This window comes from Camelus dromedarius, chromosome 14 (assembly GCF_036321535.1).
Source record: "Camelus dromedarius isolate mCamDro1 chromosome 14, mCamDro1.pat, whole genome shotgun sequence".
NCBI classification, from domain to species: Eukaryota; Metazoa; Chordata; class Mammalia; order Artiodactyla; family Camelidae; genus Camelus; species Camelus dromedarius.
In genome coordinates this window covers 42280564-42305344 of record NC_087449.1, presented here as the reverse complement: position 1 = coordinate 42305344, position 24781 = coordinate 42280564, and the positions used below count along the sequence as shown (strand labels likewise).

At 40.8% G+C, this 24781-nt stretch overlaps 1 protein-coding gene across 5 annotated transcripts in view; it reads left to right on the top strand.

Annotated features, from left to right (window-relative positions):
- The window catches only part of SMAP2 (small ArfGAP2), a 45263-nt gene extending 20974 nt beyond the window's left edge, over positions 1-24289 (top strand). For 4 of the 5 annotated variants that reach the window (XM_031464887.2, XM_064493698.1, XM_064493700.1 and 1 more), the window contains exons 2-10: positions 5525-5658; positions 6904-6989; positions 7960-8038; positions 11708-11794; positions 13007-13088; positions 14114-14223; positions 15003-15168; positions 15793-16109; positions 20557-24289. In XM_031464887.2, coding sequence (XP_031320747.2) covers positions 5525-5658; positions 6904-6989; positions 7960-8038; positions 11708-11794; positions 13007-13088; positions 14114-14223; positions 15003-15168; positions 15793-16109; positions 20557-20682 — 1187 coding nt within the window. In that variant the 3' untranslated portion in view covers positions 20683-24289. Of the gene's footprint in view, positions 1-5524; positions 5678-6903; positions 6990-7959; positions 8039-11707; positions 11795-13006; positions 13089-14113; positions 14224-15002; positions 15169-15792; positions 16110-20556 lie in introns of all 5 variants that reach the window. The other variant, XM_064493701.1, reaches the window with a different exon arrangement.
- Positions 24290-24781: the final 492 nt, after the last annotated feature.

The following is a 24781-nucleotide window of genomic DNA, read 5'->3' as shown; positions in this document are numbered from 1 at the left end:
GGATTTTATAATTAATATAACATGGACATATGATATTAAGAGCTACAAAATTTTTTCCCTTGTTTATGATGTCATAGTTCCTTTATGTAATCTGTTGATGTTTCTAACTTTTTTAAGAACATTAATATATTATATAAACATTCTTAATACATTTCTTTGAGTACTTGGTCTGTTGTTTCCCTGATGAATTCTTACAAGAGGTGGGGGAGGGAGGAGTCAAAGGATTTACTTACTTTTAATTAGTTTTTAAACAAATTATGCCTCTCTGCTGTGTGTGAGGAACTGTGCTGTGCCTGGGAATGTAGCAGTGAACATCACCTATCTGCTGTCTGCTCTTGTGACGTTTATAGTTTAGTGGAAAAGACGTGTCAAACCATCACGCAAATAAATATATGATAAAATATGGTACAACTTAGAAGGAAAAGGTAAAGGGTAAATGAAAGTTTATAACCTTTTAAGTCCTTTTAGAGAATGTACCAAAGTATATACAGATGAATTGGTATTATATTTGGAATTTACTTTGAAATATTCCAAAGTTGGGAGTTGAATGTGTGGGAGTATAGCTGAAATACGATTGGCCAGAGGTTGTTAATTGCTGAAGCTGCTAGTTAATTATACTCTGCTTTTGTATATTTGAAATTTTCTGTAATAAAATGTTTTTACAAAAATAAAATGTTTTTTACCAAAAGAAAAGAGAGAAGAGAGAATATAACCTCGTTTAGATGGGGGCATCAAGGAAAGGCTCCTTTGAGGGAGAAACTTTTCAGCTGAGACCTTCATAATATATAGGAGTTGACCAGGCTGGAAGTGGTGGATGGTGGTTGGGGAAAGAGCTTCTAAGGCAGTGGGAACCGTATGTACAAAGGCCAGAAGCCCTAGGTAAGGGACGTGTTGGTGTTCTGAGGAAATGAAAGAAGGCTGGTGTGATCAGAGTTGAGAGGATGGGGAAGTAGCCATAGGCCAGATCTTGTAAGACCTTGGAGAGCCTTGTTAAGGATTTTGTCCTTTAATCCAATAGTGATAGAAGGAAGCATTCCATAGAAGGATTTTAAGCAGCTGAGTGATAAGGTCACTTTTGCTTCTTTCAGAGCTCAAGCAGACTGTTTTGTAGAGAATGGTTTTGGTTTGGGGTTGGAGGAGAAGTGAATGTAGAAGTGGAGAGACATTAATTAGGAGGTTATCACACTGGTTCAAGAGATCTGTTGACTTTGGATTAGAGAAGTAATGTTGCAGATGGAGAGAAGAGATACTGATTTGAGAGACATTTGGTCTTGGTGATGGTATAGATATGGTGGTTGAAGAAGAGAGGTATCAAAAGTGTTGGATAAATTTCTGACTGATGCATTTGAATGGATGGAGGTGTAATTGACTAAGATGGAGAAGAATGGAGGAAGAGCAGGTTTTGTGGCAAGAGACTGAGAGTTCGGTCTAGAATATGCCATTCATAAAATTTGCTCCAATTTACACTTTCATCTCTATATATGAGACTACATGAAAGATTTATATTCAGGGCCCTGATATGTATTAGTTTGTGTTTTAGAGAGATAATTCTGATGAGAGTCTGGAGACCAATTAGTTGTTAGTCTATGAGCTCTTTGAATTAGGGAATCTCATCTTAATTGCCTCTGACTTTGTATTTCTGGTACTTAGGAGGCAGAGTGCTTGGCACATGGTAGGTACTTAATAAATAATATTAAAAGAATGAATGCTTATAGGTGAGCTATGAGAAGGTCCATGTAGAAGTGTGTAGATTCTGGGAAAGTTTCCAAGGTACATTCAACAGGGCTCAGATGGGGGATGGAAGAGAATTGCTCTCCTTTCCTTGGCCCTTCCTATTAAAGAGCTTTTCACCAGCTTTGTGATGCTGGCAAGTCTAACTATGGGTGTCCATTGAAAAAACATTAATGTTTTTTTTTTCCTCAACATTTACATTTTGAAACTCCATAGGTTAGAGATCAGTGAGTTGTAATTATTATAATAGTAGCTTCAAGCTATTTGTAACTCTAGTTCTCTTCTCTCTGCTGACTTCTCAAGCCCAGAACTCTTCTAAGCCTAGCAGCTCTGGTGATAGGGGAAGTTTTAGCAGCAAGAGAAATTTGCAGCCAGGCAGCAATAGTTACTCAGTATGTAGAAGCTGTCCAGTAGTTGAATAAATTGGATTTACTTATATGCTTTCCATTTTACAAATGGAAAAATAAGCCCTAGAGAGACTTGTCGAGAGGCATGCAACCAGGCAGCGTAAGCCCAGATTTCCCTGATACTGGGCTGGTACTTAGTACAGCCGATTTCTTAACAGATTAACCAAATCCATATACTTTCTTCATTTTCACTGATTCCTTATTGCAGAGTGATTATATGTTAGTTTTAATATTGCTTAATGCTTCCTGAGCCTGCTCAGAGGCCCCTGAATATGCTCACTTAGCCGTGACCTTGCTATTGTGTTGTGCTAATCACTACCAGTTTATATCCTCTGCTTTCAGAATTGTTTGGAATACTGCCTCTCAGAGTCTCTTTCCATGTTTAACTTCAAAATGGTATCTTTCATATTTTCTCCTCGGTTGCCATGACCAGTGTGTATTGAACAATTGGGTCATCTTTGCACGTATCCCATATTTAAGTAGGCTGGCCCTGTAGCGGCAATACCAAACCCTGTGGAATCCAGGCACGTCAGGTTGTCACCTTTCCGCCTTCCTTTGTGTGTGTAGTGGAAGTGTGTGGGCACAAGGGCAGGGTGGGGGTGTACAGCAGAAAAGGGGAGCAGGTCAGGGTTAGGTGGAATAGTTTCAAGGAATATTTTGAGAGAGATAAAGGAAGCTGCTTAAAATTTCATGTTTTCTAGAAGACTTTGAAATTGTATCCAGGGTAAATTTCTTCTTTCTGCTATTCACTCAGTTGATTCTGGATCTGATGTTTTAGGAATGGAACTCATATTCCTGTCTAACAAGCAGCATTCTCTAGTGCTGCACAGTGTTGGTATATATGTATGACGGGGTTAACCTGCCCGTGTCGGTGAAGAAGACGAATGGGAAATGGGTTCTGGAAATCTCAGTCTATATCGTGTTCTTATATGTAGCTCTCTTTTATTATTACCCCTCCATACTCTAAGCACCGTGAGGTGGATATTATTGTATCCATTGTGTAGGTGAGGAAACTGAGGCTTAGGAAGTTTCAATATCTCTCTTAAGGTCACACAGCTAATCGTTGATGGAGGTGCCCTTCAAACCTAAGCTTTTTTCTGGCTGCAAAGATTGTGCTTTTAATAACAACCCCATTTCCCCACATTGTCAGCCATATAAGTAACTCTCTTGTGTTTTCCTTTTCTCCAGTTTCAGAATCCTTTTGGAACATGCAGTTACTGATTAATAAATCTAGTTGCTTAAAGCTTGCCGAGGCTGAGTCTCTGAGATAGAACTGTCAGTATTTCACAGGAAAATGTTATAGGAGGGATGTCAGAGGGGGCAGAGGAGGCTTTCCTCTGACTTCTTATGAAAATACCATTGCCTGTGTTTCTGTACTGAGGCCTTCTTAGTGGCTTCAGAATATCAGGACGTAGCCTTGTAGTCCTCAGAGGCAAAGAGGCTTTAAATACTCTGGAATGGAATCAGGAGAAATTCCACAGTTGTGACGATAGCTTAGATGTACAGGAATCACCTTCTCCAGACTTAGCCCAGGAAGCAGAGAGCGTAACATTCCACAGCTAACTTCTGATTAGTGTTTTTGGCTTCTGATTTTGTTAGCAAACAGCCATGGTTTAACTATCTTATTGTGAGTTCCAGAATCTAGAGCAAAGGGAAAATAGTAAAGAAACATGAAATGTTAACTTTTGGCCCCATTTTAAATCCTGGGCAGCTTAGATTTTATCTGAGTTCCTTTATGAAAACTGTAACCTGAAATAGACACTCAGCACCCTAAGGAACCTTATTCACATCTGTTTAGGTTTTTTGTTTTGTGTTTATGTAACTCCTTGTCACTGAAGGAAGTGTGTGGATTATCTGTGTGTTTATTAGCTTCATGGCAGATCTACTGTGCAAATCTGTGGGGATTTGAAGGGACTTGAAGTTCTTTTTAGAAGATAAATCTGAGCCTCTTGAGAGTATAGCAGTAAGAAGGTATTGGGATAAAATTTCAGGCTGAGAACACCACCTGGTGGTCATAAAGAGGACTTGAACCTTCTGTATTTGTAGTTTTCACCATAGTATATGAGTGATAGCTTTGTCCAGAAATTACATTCTTATTTATAATAATTGAGGATTCAGATTTCTAAGAGTAATTTTCTGCAATATGATTCTAGCATTCCTTCATTAAAACTGCTGTCAAAACTGGCAGGCGAACCAAATCATTGGGTCCTGCAGAACTGAAATCTTGTGTCCTTTGTTGTTCCAAGTGCAGGTCCGGCTTATCTCTGTGGAAAATCAGTTAGTGTCTTTGCACCTCTTTATCACAGTCTCTAGCTTTGACATCATGCTAATTTTACATGGTTAATTTCTGCCTAGCGGAATGATGGAGAAGGAAATATTAGTGATTTTTCAGTAAGTCTTTGGTAGACATCATATAAAAGTAAGTCACTTTTATCCTGTATAGGAATTTTGAAGAGGAGTTTGATAATCTTCCAGAGTGATTGTTAGAGTGAGCAAAGTTGGCAAGAGATGGGAAATTATGTAACAGTTTTTTACTGGAATACGTATCTGAGGTTTCTTTTTTATTGCAAGAAGCATCTTTATTATTCGACAGTCTTGAATCTAGATCATTCTGTAGTTGGGTAAAGTAGGGACATCAGCCCAAGGGGAAAGGATCCTATAAAGTTAATCTGGATGCATATTTTATAGGCCTGGTGGGGAGGGGAGGATAAACAAAGTTTTAAATTTCAGGCTGAGCCTTGAGCTGGCATGGCATGTCTGTATCTTTTTTCCTAGTAGGAAAACTGAATCCGGGCCCCACCACCATTGAAAAGTTTCTTGAGGGAATAAATAGAATGTGACATGACTCTGAACTGTTCTCCTAGGATTTTTTTTTAAATATAGAAGTAATAGTGTTACAATATTTGCATTTCAACACTCATACTATCAGACACTGTAAAAAGCTGCTCCATACACAAATGCCCACATATTATATAATTCCATTGATATGAAATGTCCAGAATTGGCAAATCTACAGAGACAGAAAGTAGATTTGTGGTTGCCAGTGTCTGGGATTGAGGGAGGTTGGGAGGAAACGGGGAATGCCTGCTGATGGGCTTGAGATTTTGTTTTGGGGTGATGAAAATATTCTGGAATTAGATAGTTTTGATGGTACACCACTGTATGAGTATACTAAAAATCACTGTGTTGTACACTTAAAAAATTTAAAACTTAAAAGAAAGCTAATTCTTGGAGGAATGAACAAAACCAATAAAAAAGGTGAATATGGTAACAATTCTATCACTTACGTACTAGCAACAATGTTGTCTGATAATATAACTATTCCAGTTTGGGTACTGAATGTTGTTTTAATTTGTTCTTTACTGTCCTTTTCCTGACCTTCACAGGGCCACGATGGGCCTCCTGGAACATTGGTGTGTTCATCTGCATTCGATGTGCTGGAATCCACAGGAATCTCGGGGTGCACATATCCAGGGTAAAATCAGTTAACCTCGACCAGTGGACTCAAGAACAGATTCAGGTATTTACACAGCCCAAGGGTGAGTCAACTGCTTCCACATTTCCATATAAAAGTAGTTCCAGATGAATTTTAGTTCAGTCAAGCTTGGGCACAAATGTGAAGATAAAGGAAAGTTTAGTTATCAAACACTTTATGTCATATTTTAAAATTTTGATCTTTATATTTAAGGTACAAGTTATTCTACTGATATTTTATCTCCTTCAAAACACAAATATATTTAAGGTACAAGTTGTTCTACTGATATCTTATCTCCTTCAAAACACATGGATCCAGGAAGGTATAAAGGGTGCTCTTTGGATTATTTTCTAGGACCCTTGGCATTTGCAGATCTAATGTTTGTAGTTTTAGATATTCACTGAAAAAAAAACCCTCCAACATGCAGACTTATAATAATGTTTTATTACAAAATGCATATATGAATTTTGCTTGCTGTTAGGTTGGTGGGTTGGGAGTGAGACCCTTAAGTTAGTGAGTTCAGCCTGGCCTAAGATCTGCACCTTTGTGTGGCTTTGTTGTTCTCTATTCTCTTCCTGCATTGAAACTTGTTAAAGCAATTTAAATTTTTGGGGGGGAAAAGAAAGGCTCCAGAGAAAACCAGCTACTAAAGTTGGTGATGGAAATAAGAGATTATGTTTAACAGAAAGTGGCTATAGAAGTTACTTTAGATTATCTATATATATTACTATCTATATATAGAATTGATAAAGATTCACTAAAGGTCTGAAAGTTTAGTTATATTTTTCAGTTATACGTTATTGTATCTCATGAAGGAAATCGCATGTCATGGAGGTATTTGGGAATTTGAAGATTTTTTCTTTAATCTTGGGATTTATCCCTCACAAGTGTTAAGGAGTCTGTTTCAAAAGCCTAGTGGGAAACACGTTTATTGGTAATACAGCTGAATAGGTTAATTACTACTATAAACCCAGAACTGTAGTTATTGCTGATTATTGCCTTCCAAGTAGATATTTTGATTGGCAGCTGTGTGTCTTGGACTTTCAAATAAGATCTTGTCAGACAAATCTTTCAATGAAAGGAAAGAGGGTGGCAAGAAAGACAGCAGTGGGAGCAAATGGTTGGGAGCAGAGAGACTCATGGACTGGAGATCAGAATACACAGGTTTGAATCTTGGTTCTGCCACTCTCTGGGTTGGTTCTTCAATTGTAGAATGGTGCAATCAGGTGACAAGATTTTCAGTTCTTTCCTGATCTGACATTCTGTGTTTCCACATCTCTTCGATCGCAGTGCATGCAGGAGATGGGCAATGGAAAGGCAAACCGACTTTATGAAGCCTACCTTCCTGAGACCTTTCGGCGACCTCAAATAGACCCGTATCTTTTCTGGAGCAACTTAGAAGACTGAGTGGTTTTTTGGTGTTTTGAGAGAGTCATGTAAGACTCAAGGCCCATGATCTGTCTGGGTCATCTTTATGTGTGGATTAGTCAAAGTCTTGCTTTTCCTCTCTTCTGCAGCCAAGACACATGGAAAGTACATGTCCACTTTCTCATGTCAGAATGGTGGGGTCCCATGGGAGAAACTCATTCAGGAATTAAGACTGCAGTGATTCACTGTGAATTCTTCCATAGAGTGACATCTCCAATAGTTTTTGGATCTCTGAAACTGTTTGATAAAAAGAATAGTTTATTGTGCTGTGTTGAATCAGCAAAACTATTGTTTTTAATGCCTTTTTATGTCCTAGCTGAAAGAATTAATTATTGTTGGCTTAATCAGTAACTTTCTTCCTCTACCCCCTCAATAGGAGAGAGCACCCCCTCACAAAACCAGACCCCCTGAAGGCACCACTTCATGGACTGTGGTTTGTGGGCCCTCAGAGTTGGCTTTTGGGTGGGTGAAGGTGGAAGCTGTTAAAATTCAGATTTGGTGCCCTGAGGGAGACCCACTGGTCAGAACCTGGTACAAGAGTTTATATTTTTAAGGGGCACCCAAGTACCTTTGTTTAAGATCTGTTGAACTAAGGGCTTTAAAATGGATAATTGACTGCTTTGCCTGTATTCTAGAACAGTCACAGTCTCCACTGATGTCAAAGTGAAGGTTAATCCCATTTGCTACTATCATTACTCTGGAGGAAAACCCTAGGTAATGGTGATTCCCTGCAGTAACCAGGAAGGAGGCACTTTAAGGTTGTGGTCAGGGAAACTGCATGTGAGGAGACAGGAGCCATATGCAGACACCAGGCAGGAGGGAGAGAGGAGAGCAGTGCTCCACGGGATGCACCCTGACCTTTTATGTTCATACTGGGAGAAAGATTCATTTGATTTATCCTTAATAAGCTTTTTGCAGGGCTGTTGAAGGATTTATTCGAGATAAATATGAGAAGAAGAAATACATGGACCGAAGTCTGGACATCAATGCTTTTAGGGTTGGTTGTCAATCTTTCAAACTTTGTTCATAATAAGTCATTTGATTATTAATCAGGCCAGGGAAGAATTTGAAGAAAAGCTACCAAAATAGTCCACAACCATCAAAAAGGAAAAAAAAGTAGAGGAAAAGGTCAATTACTGAATTGAGACCATGGGATATCATGGAACAAACTTTTGCCTCAGGGATGGACAGGGCAAACCATCAGTGAGTTCTTTGCCTTGATCTGGATTTGGGTGTTAGTGATTCCCAGTTCCAGATTATTTCTTCAAATGGACACGCTGGGTCTACTAGATCTGATAGAATAATGTCTGTGTGTAGGTATGTGTGTTTGCAGATATACGTGTGTATGGGCATTTTTTCCTGTAAATGAAGTCAACAAAATTGGATGTAATTAAATCACCAGAGTTTCCTTCAGTCTGACCAGCGTATATTTCCATTGTGTTGATGGACTGATGGCCAACAGGACCCTTGTTCCTGGAAAGGGTTTTAGGAGACTCACTAGTTGCCAAGTATACCTTCCATCCTAGGCCTGTGCTTAGGATCTGAATTATAGTGTGTGATAACTAGGGCAAGCATAACATACAGGCGGAGGTACAACGTGGTTTCCAGAAGAAGAAAATATGCCCGACTAATGACAACTAAAGGAGAACTAATAAATACGACTGTTTAGTCCTTTAGAAAGCCTTTGGCAAGATTCTACAGTAAATTTGCTTTGGAATAGCTGACTGTCCCTCTAGCCATGGAAGTATGGAGAAAATGGGATTCTCTAGTTCTAGCACAGGACCCATCTATCTGTCTGTCTGCTATTTATTCAGTTATTTCACTATTTATATCCTGACTGTGGGCCAGGGATTTTTTTTGAATTGAAGTATAATCAGTTTACAATGGTGTGTCCATTTTTGGTGTACAGCATAATGTTTCAGTCATACATACACATACATATACTCATTCATATTCTTTTTCATTATAGGTTACTACAAGATATTAAATACAGTTCCCTGTGCTATACAGTATAAACTTATTATTTATCTGTTTTATATATATTAGTATTATATATAGTATCTGTAAATCTCAAACTCCCAATTTATCCCTTCCCACCACCTTCCCCCTCTGTTACTTATTTTAATGGAGGATGTCCTAGCCAGTGAAATAATTTAAGTTTACATGGGCTCTAAGCCCTTCCAGGTAATTTAAAGTCAAGCTAATTGGAATCAGCTCCAGACTGATCTTTTGAGCTTGTATAAGAAGGGGCACTACTGGAAGGTGAATTTCAATGTAAGCAAGTAAGTGAAGGGTAATATGTGTAGTTGGGTAAAGATAATTACTTCTCAACGTAGTGTGAAGAACTCTTACAGTCATCCAGAAAAGGGACCTAGGAGTTACTGTAACTGTTCCAAGAAAAAGTTAACCCAGGGTACAGCTACGGCTTGGATAATATCATCAAAAAGTGTTTGAAACCAAAGCATAAAAATTTCCTTTTATTGTAGAAAACTATGGTCTGTCTGCTTAGCTCTGTTCATGGTGCCAGAACATAAGAAATCAGATGAGGTCAGAAAGGGTATCGGAGCTAATCCAGAAGATGAGAGAAGAGGGAAGAGTTGCTATGTGGAGATAGTGTTCATTGGTAATTATGTTGCTGGTGTCCTGTACCCATGAAAACAGCCTGTTTTACTGAATGTTTTCACTTAGGAAGGAAATATTTCTGATGTGCCAAAGAGCTACTTTACAAATTTTTATTTGACTTGGCAAAAAAGAATTTTTTTTTAATTTGATGTACCTAAATTAAAAAAATATATTTTTGTGAAGATTTATATACCAAGAATTAGTATTTGCTAAGTGAAAACATTTAATATCAAGTAAAAAAGAAACTGACTTTGTTAATTGAAGAGTATTCTTTTTAAATGGACATATAAAACATTTTAACTACAAGAATAAATAGTGTTCTGTGTTAAAGCATCACACGATGTATGAAACAGACATGGCTGCATGTGTTCTTTGTGATTATAATATCACTTTACAGATGATAATTAAAGTGGAAAATCCATGCCTGCTCTTACCTTTACTAATGATTATCATCTTGGAGTTCCCTTTTTTTTTCTATGTCGTTTCTTTTTTGTTTTTTTTTTTCGTAAAGTGAAAGCAAATTTATTTAGAGAGATACACACTCCATAGACAGTGCAGTCAGTTCATCTCACTCAAAAGGGAAAGTGGCTTAGGAGATACACACTTTATAGGCAGAATGCGGGCCATCTCAAAAGGCGAGAGGGAGAGAGGCTGAGAGGTGTAGGGGTGTTTAGAGTAAAAGCAGATACAAACTCCACAGACAGAATGCTGGCCGTCTCAGAAGGCAAGAGAGCGAGCGACTTATGTAGTTACTTTTTGAAGATGTAATTATAATACAATGATATAGAATGACCCCTGCTTTCATTCGACTTAACACATCTTGGGTTGTTTTTTTTTTTAATGTTACTTTTTAGTTTTCACAACTTATAATTGTTGCATCTTACTCAGTAAGGAGCTACGTCACAGTTTATTTCACTATTCTCTGTGGCATAAAGGTTGTTTAAATTTTTCTTCAGCGTAAATAATTCTGGGATGAAGTTCTTGATGTATATAACCTTTTCCATGTTTTGGATTATTTTCTTAAGATATATTACAAAATATGGTGTTATCTAAGTCAAAGGGTTTCATTATTTGTCTCTTCACACTTTTGCCAATATACTTTCCAGAAGCTGTACTACTTTATACTGTCTTCTCAGCATAGGGGAAGCGTGGTAGTTTTCCACCATCCCTACCAACATTCGGTATTATTATGAAGATCTTTCTCCTCCCCGAAATGCATTTTAAATTTCACTTTTTGATCATTAGCAGGGCTGAACATTTTTTTATATGTATACTATACTTCCTTTTATATGCGTGTGTTCTTGTTTACTTTGTGATTCTATTTTGCATTTAGATGTTTATTTGATGTTAGAAATGTGACCAGTAACTATAATCTCTAAGAGTATTATTATTAAATAGCCTCTGAAACTAACACAAACTAAGACTTTCCAATATCTTATTTTTGATGTGCTTTTTGGTTCTATGTAGGTGACACATTCAGGACACCCTAATAGAGATACTTTAAACCTTTTAGTCATTTTTGCCTTATTTTCTTGGTTTTTGTTTTTCTAATCTTTAAGCTTGAAATTGTGGTTTATTTTCTAATTTTTAAAAAAGGAGAGATGAAGAGTGAAAGGAGTTTTGACTGAGTTCGTAAAATCACAGAGGATGTATGCCAAGTAAGATGAGCATGAACTTAATCACTCACAGCGGTACCAAGATGAGCAAGTTAAACTTGGGTTGAAAAGGGGCAGCCAACTGATGAAACATTTTATCCTCTGTAGATAACCGAGTCTGCATATGGCAAGAGTCATGAGTGGGTTAGACAGAACGAGGAGGGCAGGTGCTTAAGACATTTGAGGGATGCCTCTTACAGCCTTGAGGCCAGCGTGGAGGAGGCCAGCTCTCATGCCCCACACCGAGAAACCCCCGAGTGTGTCAGACCCCTGCATCAGACTCAGTAGGGTCTCAGTTGTGTCCTTTCGGGACATTTGGAGTTATAATTGGTTGAACTCTTAGTCACCATGGGGCCTGCTCTTTGTCTTGTTTTGTTAAATCATCATAGAAAGAAAAAGATGACAAGTGGAAAAGAGGGAGCGAACCAGCTCCAGAGAAAAAAATGGAACCTGTTGTTTTTGAGAAAGTTAAAATGGTAAGTGGGGAAGTATTTGCACTGTGTGGATGGCCCCGGGTATGTTTACACGTGTGGAGGGAAGGGGAGGGGTGGGGTGGGGTGAGAGGTGGTTGATAGCACCTTGCACCGTTGCACCTGGGACTAAAGGGGTCCACGTTTAGATGAGATCACCTGCTGCCGTCTCTGCTGCTTTCCCATTGCCTTGTTGCTGTCTTATCTGCTCTGTAACACTTCCTTTTGGGGCCAGATGGGAGCTTAGGGGCTGCATCTGTCCCATCTGAGGGAGAGGCACGTTTCATGCCAGAATGCCAAGGCTGTGCAATGCCTTCTGAGCAGATGCTGCATTCGTCCTTCTCTCCTTAGACCGTCTGTGCTTCATTTTCCTGTTGCAGTGAAGAACAGTCTAGAAGCCAGGCCATACGAATCCATTTCCAGCAGTCCCTGCTTATACTCTTGCTCTGTCATACTGAAGTAGACACCTTTGTTTATCCACAGGACATATGGTGGCTGTGCTAGTAGAGACTCTGATATAGGGGTTTGGAATCTTGGGAAAGAGGGCTTTTTACTATTTGCTTGAGTAAGAGTCCTTTATCATCATTCTGAATCTCACTGTCTGCAGAACACAGTCATTAGTGATACTGGCAGAGTGAATTAGGTAACCTTTAAACTGAGCTCCCTGTTGATATTAAAGGTTTTCTAATCACTGGAAGATGTGTTGGCTCTTGGCTGTTGAACCGTCAGACACCTACCTTTATTCTTAGCTTTTCCTGGGACCAAAAACTGCTGCTTCTGTTGCATACCCTGATCTGTGGTTGTCTTGGTTTCAGAAAGATCTGTTTCTTTAAAAAGGGGGGTGGGGGAGAGGTAGGGTATATAGCTCAGTAGTAGAACGCATGCTTAGCATGCATGAGGACCCAGTTTCAATCCCCAGTACTTCCATTAAAATAAATAAATAAACCTAATTACCCCCCCATATATATACACATATAAAAGAAAGATCTGTCTCTTCAGAAAGCCAAACAAACACAATAGCTCTGTTTTTTCACTTTAGGTTTGATTTATACACTGGGTCTCCTGACACGTGACACTTCCTGCGTTGTGTTTCTTTCGTAACCCTCTTTTAATAACAGCAACTGTGCTACAAGCATACCTGTGGCTTTACGATGGGGAGGGGGGAAAGTGTTCAAAAACACCCACTTATTTCTCTCTATAACATTTTTTTCACCTTAGCCACAGAAAAAGGAAGATCCACAGCTACCTCGGAAAAGCTCCCCGAAATCCACAGCCCCTGTCATGGACTTGTTGGGCCTTGGTAAGAGTTGGACTTTTCCACTCTCGTAAGTTTATGAATTTTGATGAATCCTCCATGGCCCTGGGAAGAGAGGTCGAGATGGGGTTCTTCAGTTGGGGTCTTCATCACTGAGATCGCACCCTCATGTTCTTCCTGTTTTATATCCAAGCAGCTGTTCTCAGAAGCGTTGATATTTTTCAGGGGAACAGTACGGTAACAGTCAGGAGTAGTGGTTAAGCATAGTAGTGGTTACGCATGGGCGTGGCAGCCAAGCCCTACTCCGCCACTTACCATCTATGTGACCTTGGGTAGCTTACTTAACCTCTAAACTTTCCTTTCCTAACCTGTGCAGCAAGGATGATGTGTCTCTACATCAGAGGTGGTGTTGGAAGGATTAAATGAGACAATGCCTCTCAAGCTCTGAGTTCCTTGCCCAGTACTTGCTCAGTGCTCAGTAAACATTAGCAGGTTTCACTAAACTAGCGCCTGTCAGCCCTGCGCAACCCCCTGTTCCCCCTAGGGCCCTCTCATTTTCCAGGTGCAGCCTCTTTCTAAGATGGCTTGTTACCTTGTGGTCATTTTCCTCCAAACTTCTGAAACCCTGAACTCGTGGTTCTGCCCCTTCCATAAATAGAGCTTGTTCTTACCTTTCCCAGCACTGATGGCTGTACTCGTTTCAGGCCATTTCTGCTGATTTAGGTTATTGGGTACTTAAGCTTCTAATGTCAGTGCTGTTCATTTCTCTCTGAAAATGAATCCTGCACAGCTTTGCCCCTCAGATAGCCTCGCAGTAGTGCTGATGTAGCCTTCAAGCCTGGGTTTCTGCTGCCCGGTGCCTGGAAGCTGGGCTGCAGGCTTCTCCAGAGTGTTCTGGGCAATGTGGGGTAAGGCCTCTCGTGAAATGCCCCGTCCAAGCTACATGTTCCAGAGCCTAGACTTCTCCATATGATGGAGCATAAGGGGCTTCTCTGCTTTTTGTCTAGAATGGAAGGAAGGCATGGGCTTAATGAGCAGTGCTATGTTTTAACTTTGCTCTCTCTTTCCAGATGCTCCTGTGTCCTGCTCCATTGCAAATAGTAAGACCAGCAACACCCTAGAGAAGGATTTAGACCTCTTGGCCTCTGTTCCATCTCCCTCTTCTTCGGTTTCCAGAAAGGTGAGTGTTGTGGGCTCCTTGGGATTAAAGAGCATTCTGGAAAGGGTGATTTTGATAACTTAATCATGGAACCACATCACGCTTCCTTGATGGAACTGGACTTTGGTTTTCTTGATTCTTTCCTACATGCTGCATCATCTCTGTTACAGGCTAAGACAACTATTCATTCCATTTGTCTCCCGCCCGAAAAGAGTGGGCCCCTTGAGTGGGCTTCTGCTGAAGGTGTGTCAGGTTGTAAAGGCTGATCCCATAGGTCAGCTCCTCAGCCTGAGTTATTATTGCCAGAGAGTTTGTAGGTAGGAAAGACTTGAAACCTTTGATGGCTACCATTTGTGGAATACCTACTGTGTTCCGGGCACAGTGCTACATGATTTTGTATCTCATTTTGTATACTTCATTTATGACTTAAAATACTCACAACCCTGCAAAATGGAGCTTTTACAGATGAGGAAACATTAATTCAGAAAAGTGACTACCCTCTTATTACTCAACTAGTAAATGGCTGCACTGGGATCTTAACTCAGTTCTCCCTGGCTGCATCCTTTGTAGGTCATTTTTATTTGTTTTCCACCAAATGACATTGTTTTGCTAAAGGACAAAGCAGTGTGTACCAGAGCTTAACTATCAGGTGTCTCTAGATATTTGTATGGAAAAAATGTCAGGAAGCTATGAACTTGAGCCCTGAATTCTTATTGTAATGTTAGAAGTGGCAGAGAAATGAGGGAAGTCCTTCCAGAGACTATGCCAATTGTCCCCCTGCCCTCTTTGCTCTGTCTAAGGTTGTAGGTTCCATGCCAACTGCAGGGAGTGCCGGCTCCGTTCCTGAAAACCTGAACCTATTTCCAGAGCCAGGGAGCAAATCTGAAGAAACAGGCAAGAAACAGCTCTCTAAAGATTCCATCCTTTCACTGTATGGATCCCAGACGCCTCAGATGCCTGCCCAAGGTAGAGCTCATGGGGGTCATGGCCACGTGCCAGATAGAGACGTGAGGACTTACATGCAGGAATTTTTTGTTACGATGGGGCAGTTGGGGGCCAGACAAGCCTGGTTGTGACATTTCTTGTGAAGCCACCAAGTATCAGGAGATAGAAATGTAACTCAGAGCTGTATTTCCATGGGGTCTGGTGTCACACGTCTGTCAAGTCTGACTTGGTCTGGATCTGGACCCTAAAAGGGAAGTGGCTAGGATAGCAGCCCATTGGAAACCATAGCAAGTCTTTTTTTTTTTTTTTTTCAATTATTAGATGGCTTTTTTTTAAATTGAAGTATAGTCAGTTTACAATGTTGTGTCAATTTCTGGTGCACAGCATAATAGTTCAGTCATACATATACACGTACTCATTTTTATATTCTTTTTCATTATTAGTCACTACAGGATATTGAGTATAGTTCCCTGTGCTCATAGCAAGTCTTTTAGGGACTCTATCTAACCGTTTTGCTGTGTGAAAGAGTATTCTGAGTTGAGCAGTCCTGAGAAATTCTAGCTGGAAAGGAGCAGCCACTGAGAGTTTGAACTGACCTTACACATGCTCCTCTTTAACAGACATGTATGTTTGTTTTCTTGGCAGCAATGTTCATGGCTCCTGCTCAGATGGCATATCCCACAGCCTACCCCAGCTTCCCTGGAGTTCCCCCTCCTAGCAGCATCATGGGGAACATGATGCCCCCAACAGTGGGCATGGTGGCCCAGCCAGGAGCTTCTGGGATGGTTGCCCCCATGGCCATGCCTGCAGGCTACATGGGCGGCATGCAGGCGTCCATGATGGGTGTGCCAAATGGGATGATGACCACCCCGCAGGCCGGCTACATGGCAGGCATGGCAGCTCTGCCCCCGACGATGTACGGGGTCCAGCCGGCTCAGCAGCTGCAGTGGAACCTCACTCAGGTGAGAGCTGCTCCCCTTCACTTGGGACAAGCGTTTTGAGCCTCCTTCAGGGCTGTCTCACTTAGTGTCTCTCCCTTATCCTTTGAATCCTTTACAGTATAAATGGAATATCGCCAGAGACATCCTTAGGTTTGCTTTTTTTTTTTTTTGATAAAAATTCTATCTAATGTCAGATTTTTTGCTTTTTGAGGAGTTTTGAGTTCCTGTAGAATAAAGGTAACTGCCTAATTCTAAAACTCTCCACACATTCATCAAAACAAAACAAAAACAGCCCATACAGATAAATAAGGAGAGCAAATAAAAGCACCTATAATCTATGACTCCTGCATCTGACAGACTGAATACTGCAAATATCAGATTACGTGGCAGCAGGCATATCAACACCCAAATCCAGCAGAGCCAGCATCACAGAGAGACTGTGTGAAAGGAGGAGAGGGAGCAGGGGGCTGGAGGTGATAGAACATAGATAAAATCACCCCAGAAAGGAAAGCCCTGCCCTGGTTAGAGACATGCTGAAAAGAGGCCTAGGACTTGGTGGTGTAGATCCCTGGTTAACCTGAAGAATCGGAAACAAGGGACTTGAAATATGTGGCATTAAAGGTGGTAGCTTTGGGAAAGCATTGCTTTTAGGGGAGATGAGGATGACTTAGAAGGAGTGGGTGCCCTTTGGAGACCTGGTGCTGAAGGGGAAGTAGGAAATGAGAATGGAAAAGAATTGCAAGATCAGAAGATCCATCATCCTCCTCCCCACCAAATAGTCATTTCACTATGTTAACAGAAGAGGGCACTTTTGAACTAAGAAACCTAGGAAGTCTCCCCAGACCCTCTCACCTGTCTGTATTATTGGTGACTCAGAAAAATAAGGCGGTACAAACTGAACAGAAAGTGGCAGGTGACATTCGTACAAAACTACTATGAATTGAAAATAGTAAATGAAAATCAAAACATTTCCCCCCCAAAACCAGTCACAAAGTAAATGAAAACTTACACAGTCCACCAACCTGAATTAAATGTCCTTTAACAAACACTTGCAGATAAGACAAAACAGCTTGAATCAGAAATTCAAAAGCTTAGAACCAAAATGGACCAAAAAAATGGAAGTTGTGAAATTGAACTCAGGAAACAAACTGAAAAATGACACAATTGTCTTAGAAATAAAAGCTGAATTACAAGTTAGTCAAAGAACAGTAGATTCAGCTGAGAATATATTTGACATTAAGGAAAGACATGAAACAGCTCAAGAGAATAAAAACTCAATATAGAGAGCAGTAGAAAAGAATCAGAGAGAAGGTAACACACAAGTTAGGCAAAGAAGACCTAACATAAATATATTTGGAGACTCCCAAAGTAGGAAGACAAAGTAGTGGAACAAAATTAACATATTTAAAACTAACACAAGAACACATCCTAGAATGAAAGACTCGACTATAATATTGAAAGAGCCCTCTGGGTATCTGGAAAAGCTGACCCAGAATGGTCAACTCCAACATATCCCAGTGAACCTTTAGACTTCATGGAACAAGAAGAATTCTCAGGGCTCCAACCCTCTCCTTACCTGCCACCTCCCCCAAATCTGTCATTTACAAAGAAAAAAGAACGCCTAGGTTGACGGACTTCCTAACAGCAACATACAAAAAGACAGCAGTGGGGGTAGAATTTTCTAGACACTCAAGTACATGTGAGACAAGTGTTTTATAATCAGCCAAGCGATCCTTCAGGTGTCAAGGCTATTTTAAAAAATCTTAAATATACAAGGGAATCTTAAATCTTAAATATACATCAGGGAATATCACACTTAGAAGCTTTCCTGAGAAATCTACCAGAAGATAAGCTTCATCCACCTGAGAGATGACTGGGGACATTTTGGCAAAATGACTGCTGGTGATTGTTTTATTGAGGATCTAAGACTCAAAGATAATGACAAGAGTGGAAGAATATATGTTGCATTCTGACAACAGAAGCAATACAACTAAAAATGGTGGGAGGAATAAGGTGGAAAAAAAGGGGAAAGTAGAATAAATTGATTGTTGCACAGGAAATAGAAGTCAAAGGGTGTAATAAGCTGACAAACCACATAGTAGAAGCGTGAGTGCAGAATACAGAGACCAAAGACAGAGTATTAGTATAACAGTAATCACTAGAACAAAAACAGGATGCTTGATAAATACCAAAGGAATTTTTGAAACAGCAATAGAATACATAGGCTGAGGTACAGCCAATATAATAAACACAATTAAAATGTAATAGAATAGAATTGCAACCAAACATCATTCATATAAACAGGTATCTCTTCTATTAAAAGAAACAGTTGTTCAGACTAATACACAAAGCAATGCCTAATTTTATGCTAGGTAGAAAAAGTACAGCTGAAACAAAATGATTCAAAGTCTGGAAATAAAGAGGCAGGGGAACACCAGACAAGCAGCATGTGTGCGCTCGCACGCACGCACACATGTGCTGTGTCTATTGGGGTTGGGTATCAATGGTGTACTTGCTTTAGGAAAAGTATTCGCATGTTTTCCTTTTGCTGTGGTTTGGGATGATTTATGTAGTCTTGGTCTTTGGAGATGATTTTTTAAAAGTTCCTATTTCAAAGGTTATTTCTCCCTTGTCATCTCTTATTTTGTATCTTTGTGCTCTCCTTCCCCCTTCTCATTTACTATTTTTTCAATCAGGCTAACTAGTGATCTATTTTGTTAATTTTTTCAAAAAAAAAAAAAGGTTTTGTTTTATTTTTTAGTTCTACATTTTTCTGTTCTCTACCTCAGTTTCTGGTTTATTTTTACTATTTCCTTCCATGTGCTTTCTTTTGATTTACTTTGCTCTTGTTTTTCTAGCTTTCATAGTTGGAGTTTTAACTTACTTATTTTCATTCCTTCATGTTCATTCATATGCGTAGTGGGGTGCTGCAAAACTGATGGGAATGTGTCAAAAGGACACGTGAGCCAATTTCTGGAGGCTCCCACCGTCTAAATATGGGGCAATTTGAACATCAAAAAGAATGACACTAATGGGTTATATATAACACATTGAAGGGAAAAAAATCCATAAGTCTGTAGTGATTTTTTTTTAAGCGAGTGTGGGATAGAGGAAGGGAAAGCCTTCTTTGCAGAAGAATGACAACTTATGTCATAGAAAGGACAAGGTATTCACACATTCTCAAAGAAATACCTTTCAGATTACTCATTAATTACAATGAAAACATATATGATGGATACTACCTTAGACAATTGATCAAACTTTAAATTATCAACGATGGGACACATTAATTTCATGTGCTTCCTGGTGTCCTGTACAATATCTCTTGCATGGAATTCTTGCCAAAAATATTTAACTTGGATCCAATCGTGAGAAAACATGAGATAAGTCTAAATTGAAGGCTTTTCTGCAAAATAACTGGCCTGGACTCTTAAAACAGTGTCTGGAAAAAAAATGAAAAAATGGTGGGGAAACTGTTCTAGATTAAAGGAAGCTAAAGAGATGCAAAAATGAAATGTAATATATATTAGAATATAGTATTAGCATTACATATCTGCAATTTTCAGTGCTTATCAAAAAATTTTAAAAACATATATATATATATATATACATATATCAGAAAATTAGGAAAATGTTAACAATTGGTGAATTTAAGGAAAGCGATGGGTTTCATTGTACTATTCTTTCAACTTTTCTGTAAATTTGAAATATTCTTTGAAAGTTGGGAGAAGAAAAATAGCCCTTCTCCTACAGGAAAAAAAGTTATATAGAAAATGTACCAAGCTTGGGAAATTTAAGGCATTTTTCTCAGATAAATAGGTTCTTCTGTTCATTGCCAGAGGCCAGTCTTTCAGTTGAATTCATTAAGAGGCCCCCACCCGACCCAGGCCTTAGTCCCCAAACTCTGTTCTCCAAGCAGCTTCCCTTCTCATGCACTGAAGACCTGTTGGACCTGTTGGTCTTTTTTTTTCCCTTTATTCATTCTGAACAGCCCAGTTTCTTTTCTCTCTGTTTGAGCGTGCACAGCACTTTCCCTGACACTGTCAGTAGTGACTCTCTGCTGGAGATAAGACAGGAGGGCTGGCCTGGAGGCTCCTCTTTGTTCCCTCCAGTTGGCTCCGGCCCATGTACAATAGCCCCCTTCTTTTCAGGATGAGAGACCGGAAAGGAAAAAGAGAATAACTCCTCATGCCACTTTTATCTTGACTAGCTCCAGGATTCCTGCTTCCCCTCCCTGAGCATCCGTCCCTGACAACATCTCCCTTCTGAAAAAGTCCTTCATTTACATGGTCTGCTGTCCTCGAAATGATCTGTGAGGGTTCAGGGCAGTTTTGTATCACGACAGAGTTCCCCTTTGTCTCCCTCTCCCCTCCCCGCAGACCCAGACGGAAGGACTCCTTCCCTGCCCTTTGCTCTGATTGGCTGCATGCCCACTGCCTGGTCTGAAAGTCTCCTCTCTCCCTTCCAGATGACCCAGCAGATGGCTGGGATGAACTTCTGTGGAGCCAATGGCGTGCTGAGCTATGGACAGTCGATGAATGGTGGAAGCGGACAGGCAGCAAGTCAGACTCTCAGCCCTCAGATGTGGAAATAAAAACAAAACACCTGTATGACTCCCACTCCCCCCGGCCCCCTCCCTCCCCGGTTTTCCTCTTTCCCCAACTCCTCCCACCCCACCCCCTGTCCTACCCTTCTCTGTTTGGTTTAGAAATTGCTCAGTCTGTCATTTGGGGGTTGGCATTCTGCCCAGCCCAGGCGTGTCCCAAACACGCAGCCCTCTCTGTTGCTTTATGTTGTTGTTCATGTCCCCTCACCGCCCTGACTTCCTCCTAGCCTCAGCCCTGGTCCTCTTCTGGCACCAGCACCTTAGGAATTGTTGACAGAAGGCACTTAGACTGCAGGATAAACATGCACACCTTTGAGTACCTTTCCCACAGGGTTAAACCTCCTTTCAGACTCAGAAAGTTCTGTAGGGGTTGTGTCTTAGGCACAGAAGGGAGGGTTTAGAGGTCCTTCTATATGTGTTGATAAGCTATTTCTCTGTGTTTAAATTTTGGGATGAAAAGGGAGGCATCGTGCTCCCTTGATTTATAGGAATGAAGAAAGTACTGAAATAAAATTAAATACTCCTTAGGTCTTAGATCACATTGGCCCTAGCCCTGGGGTGAGGCAAACCTCTTCCTACGAGAATGAGCAAAAATCTGACTCTACTGTGTCCTCATTGCTTTCTGGATCTGAGACTTCAGAACTTGCTGCTTCAGTCAGCCTTTATTAGCACCAAAGACTCTACGAAGGGCCCCCACAAAAACACTCACCCCTTTCCCCATCTCAATCCTGCCTTCAGTAGGATCTGGCTTTGCAGCTGGAAGACCAGCCCCTCCAGTGGGAATGCAGAGCTTAACATGTGTACTAGCTTTGTGTGTGTGTGTGTGTGTGTGTGTGTGTGTGTTCCCCGCCTCCCATTCTCTCCCCATCTGCTCTGGGTATTTTTGTTTTTGTTTTTGTTTTAGCTTTAGGTTTACAACAGAGAGGAGTTAATTTATCAACAGCCTAAAACTGTTGCCAGTTTTTTGTATAGTCTAAAAAAATTACAGTCTCATGGGTAGCTCCCTTCCTCCTTTCCCCTCTCCATCCCGCCAGTCACTCTTTCATGCCTGTGTGTCCAGGCTACCCTGTGTCCCCACCTGTTCCAGGTGTGTGAGGCAGAGTGTCTGGGCAGCTTTCCTCTCAGCCACTGTTCACCCCACTCAAAAATTAAAACAAGAAAACTTTGCTTAAAAGATTTCATCTGTGGGAACCACAATTCCTGGTTGCCTTTCTCCTGTGTATGTGTAAATTCCTTAATAAATATCGCAGGGAAGGACGGCTCTCACTGTGTGTCACTCTTGGAGGTGGGTGAGTTCTACCCAGGTTCTCTGCTTTCCAGAGGAAGTTCCCCCACTTTCTGTATTTTAAGAAACTTTGTACAGGGGCCCAGGACCAGACCCAGACTCAGGCAGTCAGGAAGAGGGCCTTTGTCCAGTGGTGTCTGAGTTGTGAGTGAGGGAACTGTGGGTATCTGTGCCTGCTAGAGTCCCGGAACACCAGAACTAGGAGCACCCCCTTCCTCTCCCAGCTAGAGAAGCTGAGAGCCCCCCTCCCCACCTTCCTTCCTCTGAGTACCCCTTGAGAATCCTTCCAGGTGTAAGTGAGAGGATAGCACAGTGGCTAAGAAAGTCAGCTCTGGATCAGGCTGCCAGTGTTCATTGCCCTTCTTACTCTGTGACCTGGGCAAACTATGTCTCTGTAAGATGGGGTTCCTGGTAATACTTAAGGTAGGATGAAGCAATTCCTGTGGGGCACAGTATTGGGCACTTTGCACTCGAATGTTAGCAAGTATTGTGTGCCAGACCTATGTTAGGCATTAGTTCACTCAAATGTTTAATAAGTGCTTACAATGTCTTAGGCTCTGGAGTAAAACGGTGAGTCAAAACTCCCTGATCGCGTGGGACAGTGTGGTAGGAGAGATGGACAATAAATAAGTAAATAAATTATTTAATTTCAGGTAGTAATAATACAAGGTAAGACAAATTTAGGGGAGAGGGTGGGTAAGGGACCGTTTGGATGGGGTAATCAGAAGTAGATTACAGTTGAGCTGAGACCTGAATAAGGAGCCAGTTGTGTGGAGATCTGGAAAAAGCAGAGCAGAGGTAGGTGTCTGCGTGCAGAATTGTTTGGTGGAGGTGTTGGTTTGGGAGTCATGAGGATGTGGATGGTGTGTAAAGCTGTGAGACTGGATTAAGTCACCTAAGGAGAAAGAATAAAGAGAAGAGGACTGAGCCTTGGGGCCCAGCAGCTTTTAGAATTCAGGAAGAAGAGATAAGAAAAAATGAATCTGACATAGTCGCTGTTCTTAAGAAGCTCACAGAATCATGGAGCAGCAGACTTAGAATCTCTTACCCATGTGTTATGGGAGCTGGAGGGCACCACGCTGTTCGGGAAGCCTTCCTAAGGACAGAGGCACCTGGGCTGAGTCCTGGAGGCGAGGTAGGAGTTAACTAGTGGGTGGTGTGGGGGAGGGGAGAAGAGTATTCCAGACAGATAGTACCATGTGAACAGAGACCTGCAAAAGCACAGGACATTCCAGGAAGCACAAACGGTTCTATGTTTCTAAGGTATGAGTGAGTCAGGGTGTGGTGAGAGCTGAGACAGGTGGGGTCAGGCCAGATCACGGGGGCTTCCTACAGCCTAGGAAGGAGTCTAGCCTGAGGTGTTGTAAACAGTGGAGTGACATGGTCAGATGTGAGTTTCAGGCAGCTCACAACATGTTTGAGGGAACAAGACCAGATCGAGGGGACAAGAGAAGGGTGAGAGCGGAAGCAGGGCTAGGGTCGTAGAGGGAATGGAGCTTCTTGGAGCAGCATTTCATGAACTGTTTATGAGGCATGTGAGATGCTAACAGGTGTGGCATCAAAATGCTAAAATAAGTTTGGGAAAGAGCATGTTATGTCACCTCTTGCACATCTAGAATACAATATCCAAATAGTAATGGCTGAAAAGTCATGTGGTAAAGACCTTTTTTAAAAATTAATAGACTTGATTTATTAGCGCAGTTTTAGGTTCACAACAAAATTGAGTAGAAAGTACAGAGAGTCCTGTACACCCCCTGTCCCCTACCCAACCTCCTCCACTTCTGACATCCTGCACCAGAGTGGTACATTTGTTACAATCAATGAACTTGCACTGATACATCATGATCATCCGAAATCCATAATTTACATTAGAATTCATCTTGGTGTTGTATATTCTACGGGTTTTGATAAGTGTATAATGACATACATTCATCATTATAGTATCATACAGAATAGTTTCATTGTCTTGAAAATCGTCTGTGTTCTGCCTGTCCATCCCTCCCTCCCCCATAACTTCTGGAAACCACTGAAATATTTTTTTCTACTGGCTCCATAATTTTGCCTTTTCCAGAACGTTGTATAGTTGGACTCAGACAGTATATAGCTTTTTCAGATTGGCTTTCTTTCACTTAGCAATATGCATTTAAGTTTCCTCCGTGTCTTTTCATGGCTTGATAGCTCATGTCTTTTTAGTGCTGAATAGCATTTCAGTATCTGAATGTACCACAGTTTATTTTATCTGTTCACTTACTGAAGGACATCTTGGTTGCTTCCAACTTTTGGCAATTATAAATAAAGTTGCTATAAACATCTGTGTGCAGGTTTTTGTGTGAACGTAAGTTTCCAGTTCATTTGGGTAAATATCAGGGGGCATAATTACTGGATCATATGATAAGAGTCTATTTAGTTTTGTAAGAAATTGCCAGCTGTCTTCCAAAGTGGCTAAACCACTCTGCATTCCTGCCAGCAATGAATGAGAGTTCCTGTTGATCCATATCCTAGCTACCATTTGATGTTGTCAGTGTTTCTGGACTTAGGCCATTTTACTAGGTGTGTAGTGGTACCTCATTGTTTTAATTTGCAATTACCTAACACATAATGTTGAATATCTTTTCATACGTTTGTTTGCCATCTGTATACCTTCTTTGGTGAGGTGTCTGTTTAGGTTTTTTGCCCATTCTTAAAATCAGGTTGTTTGTTTATTCTTATTGTTGAGTTTTAAGAGTTCTTTGTGTATTTTGGATAACAGTCCTTTATCATACGCGTCTTCTGCAAACATTTTCTCCTTGTCTTGCAGCTTGT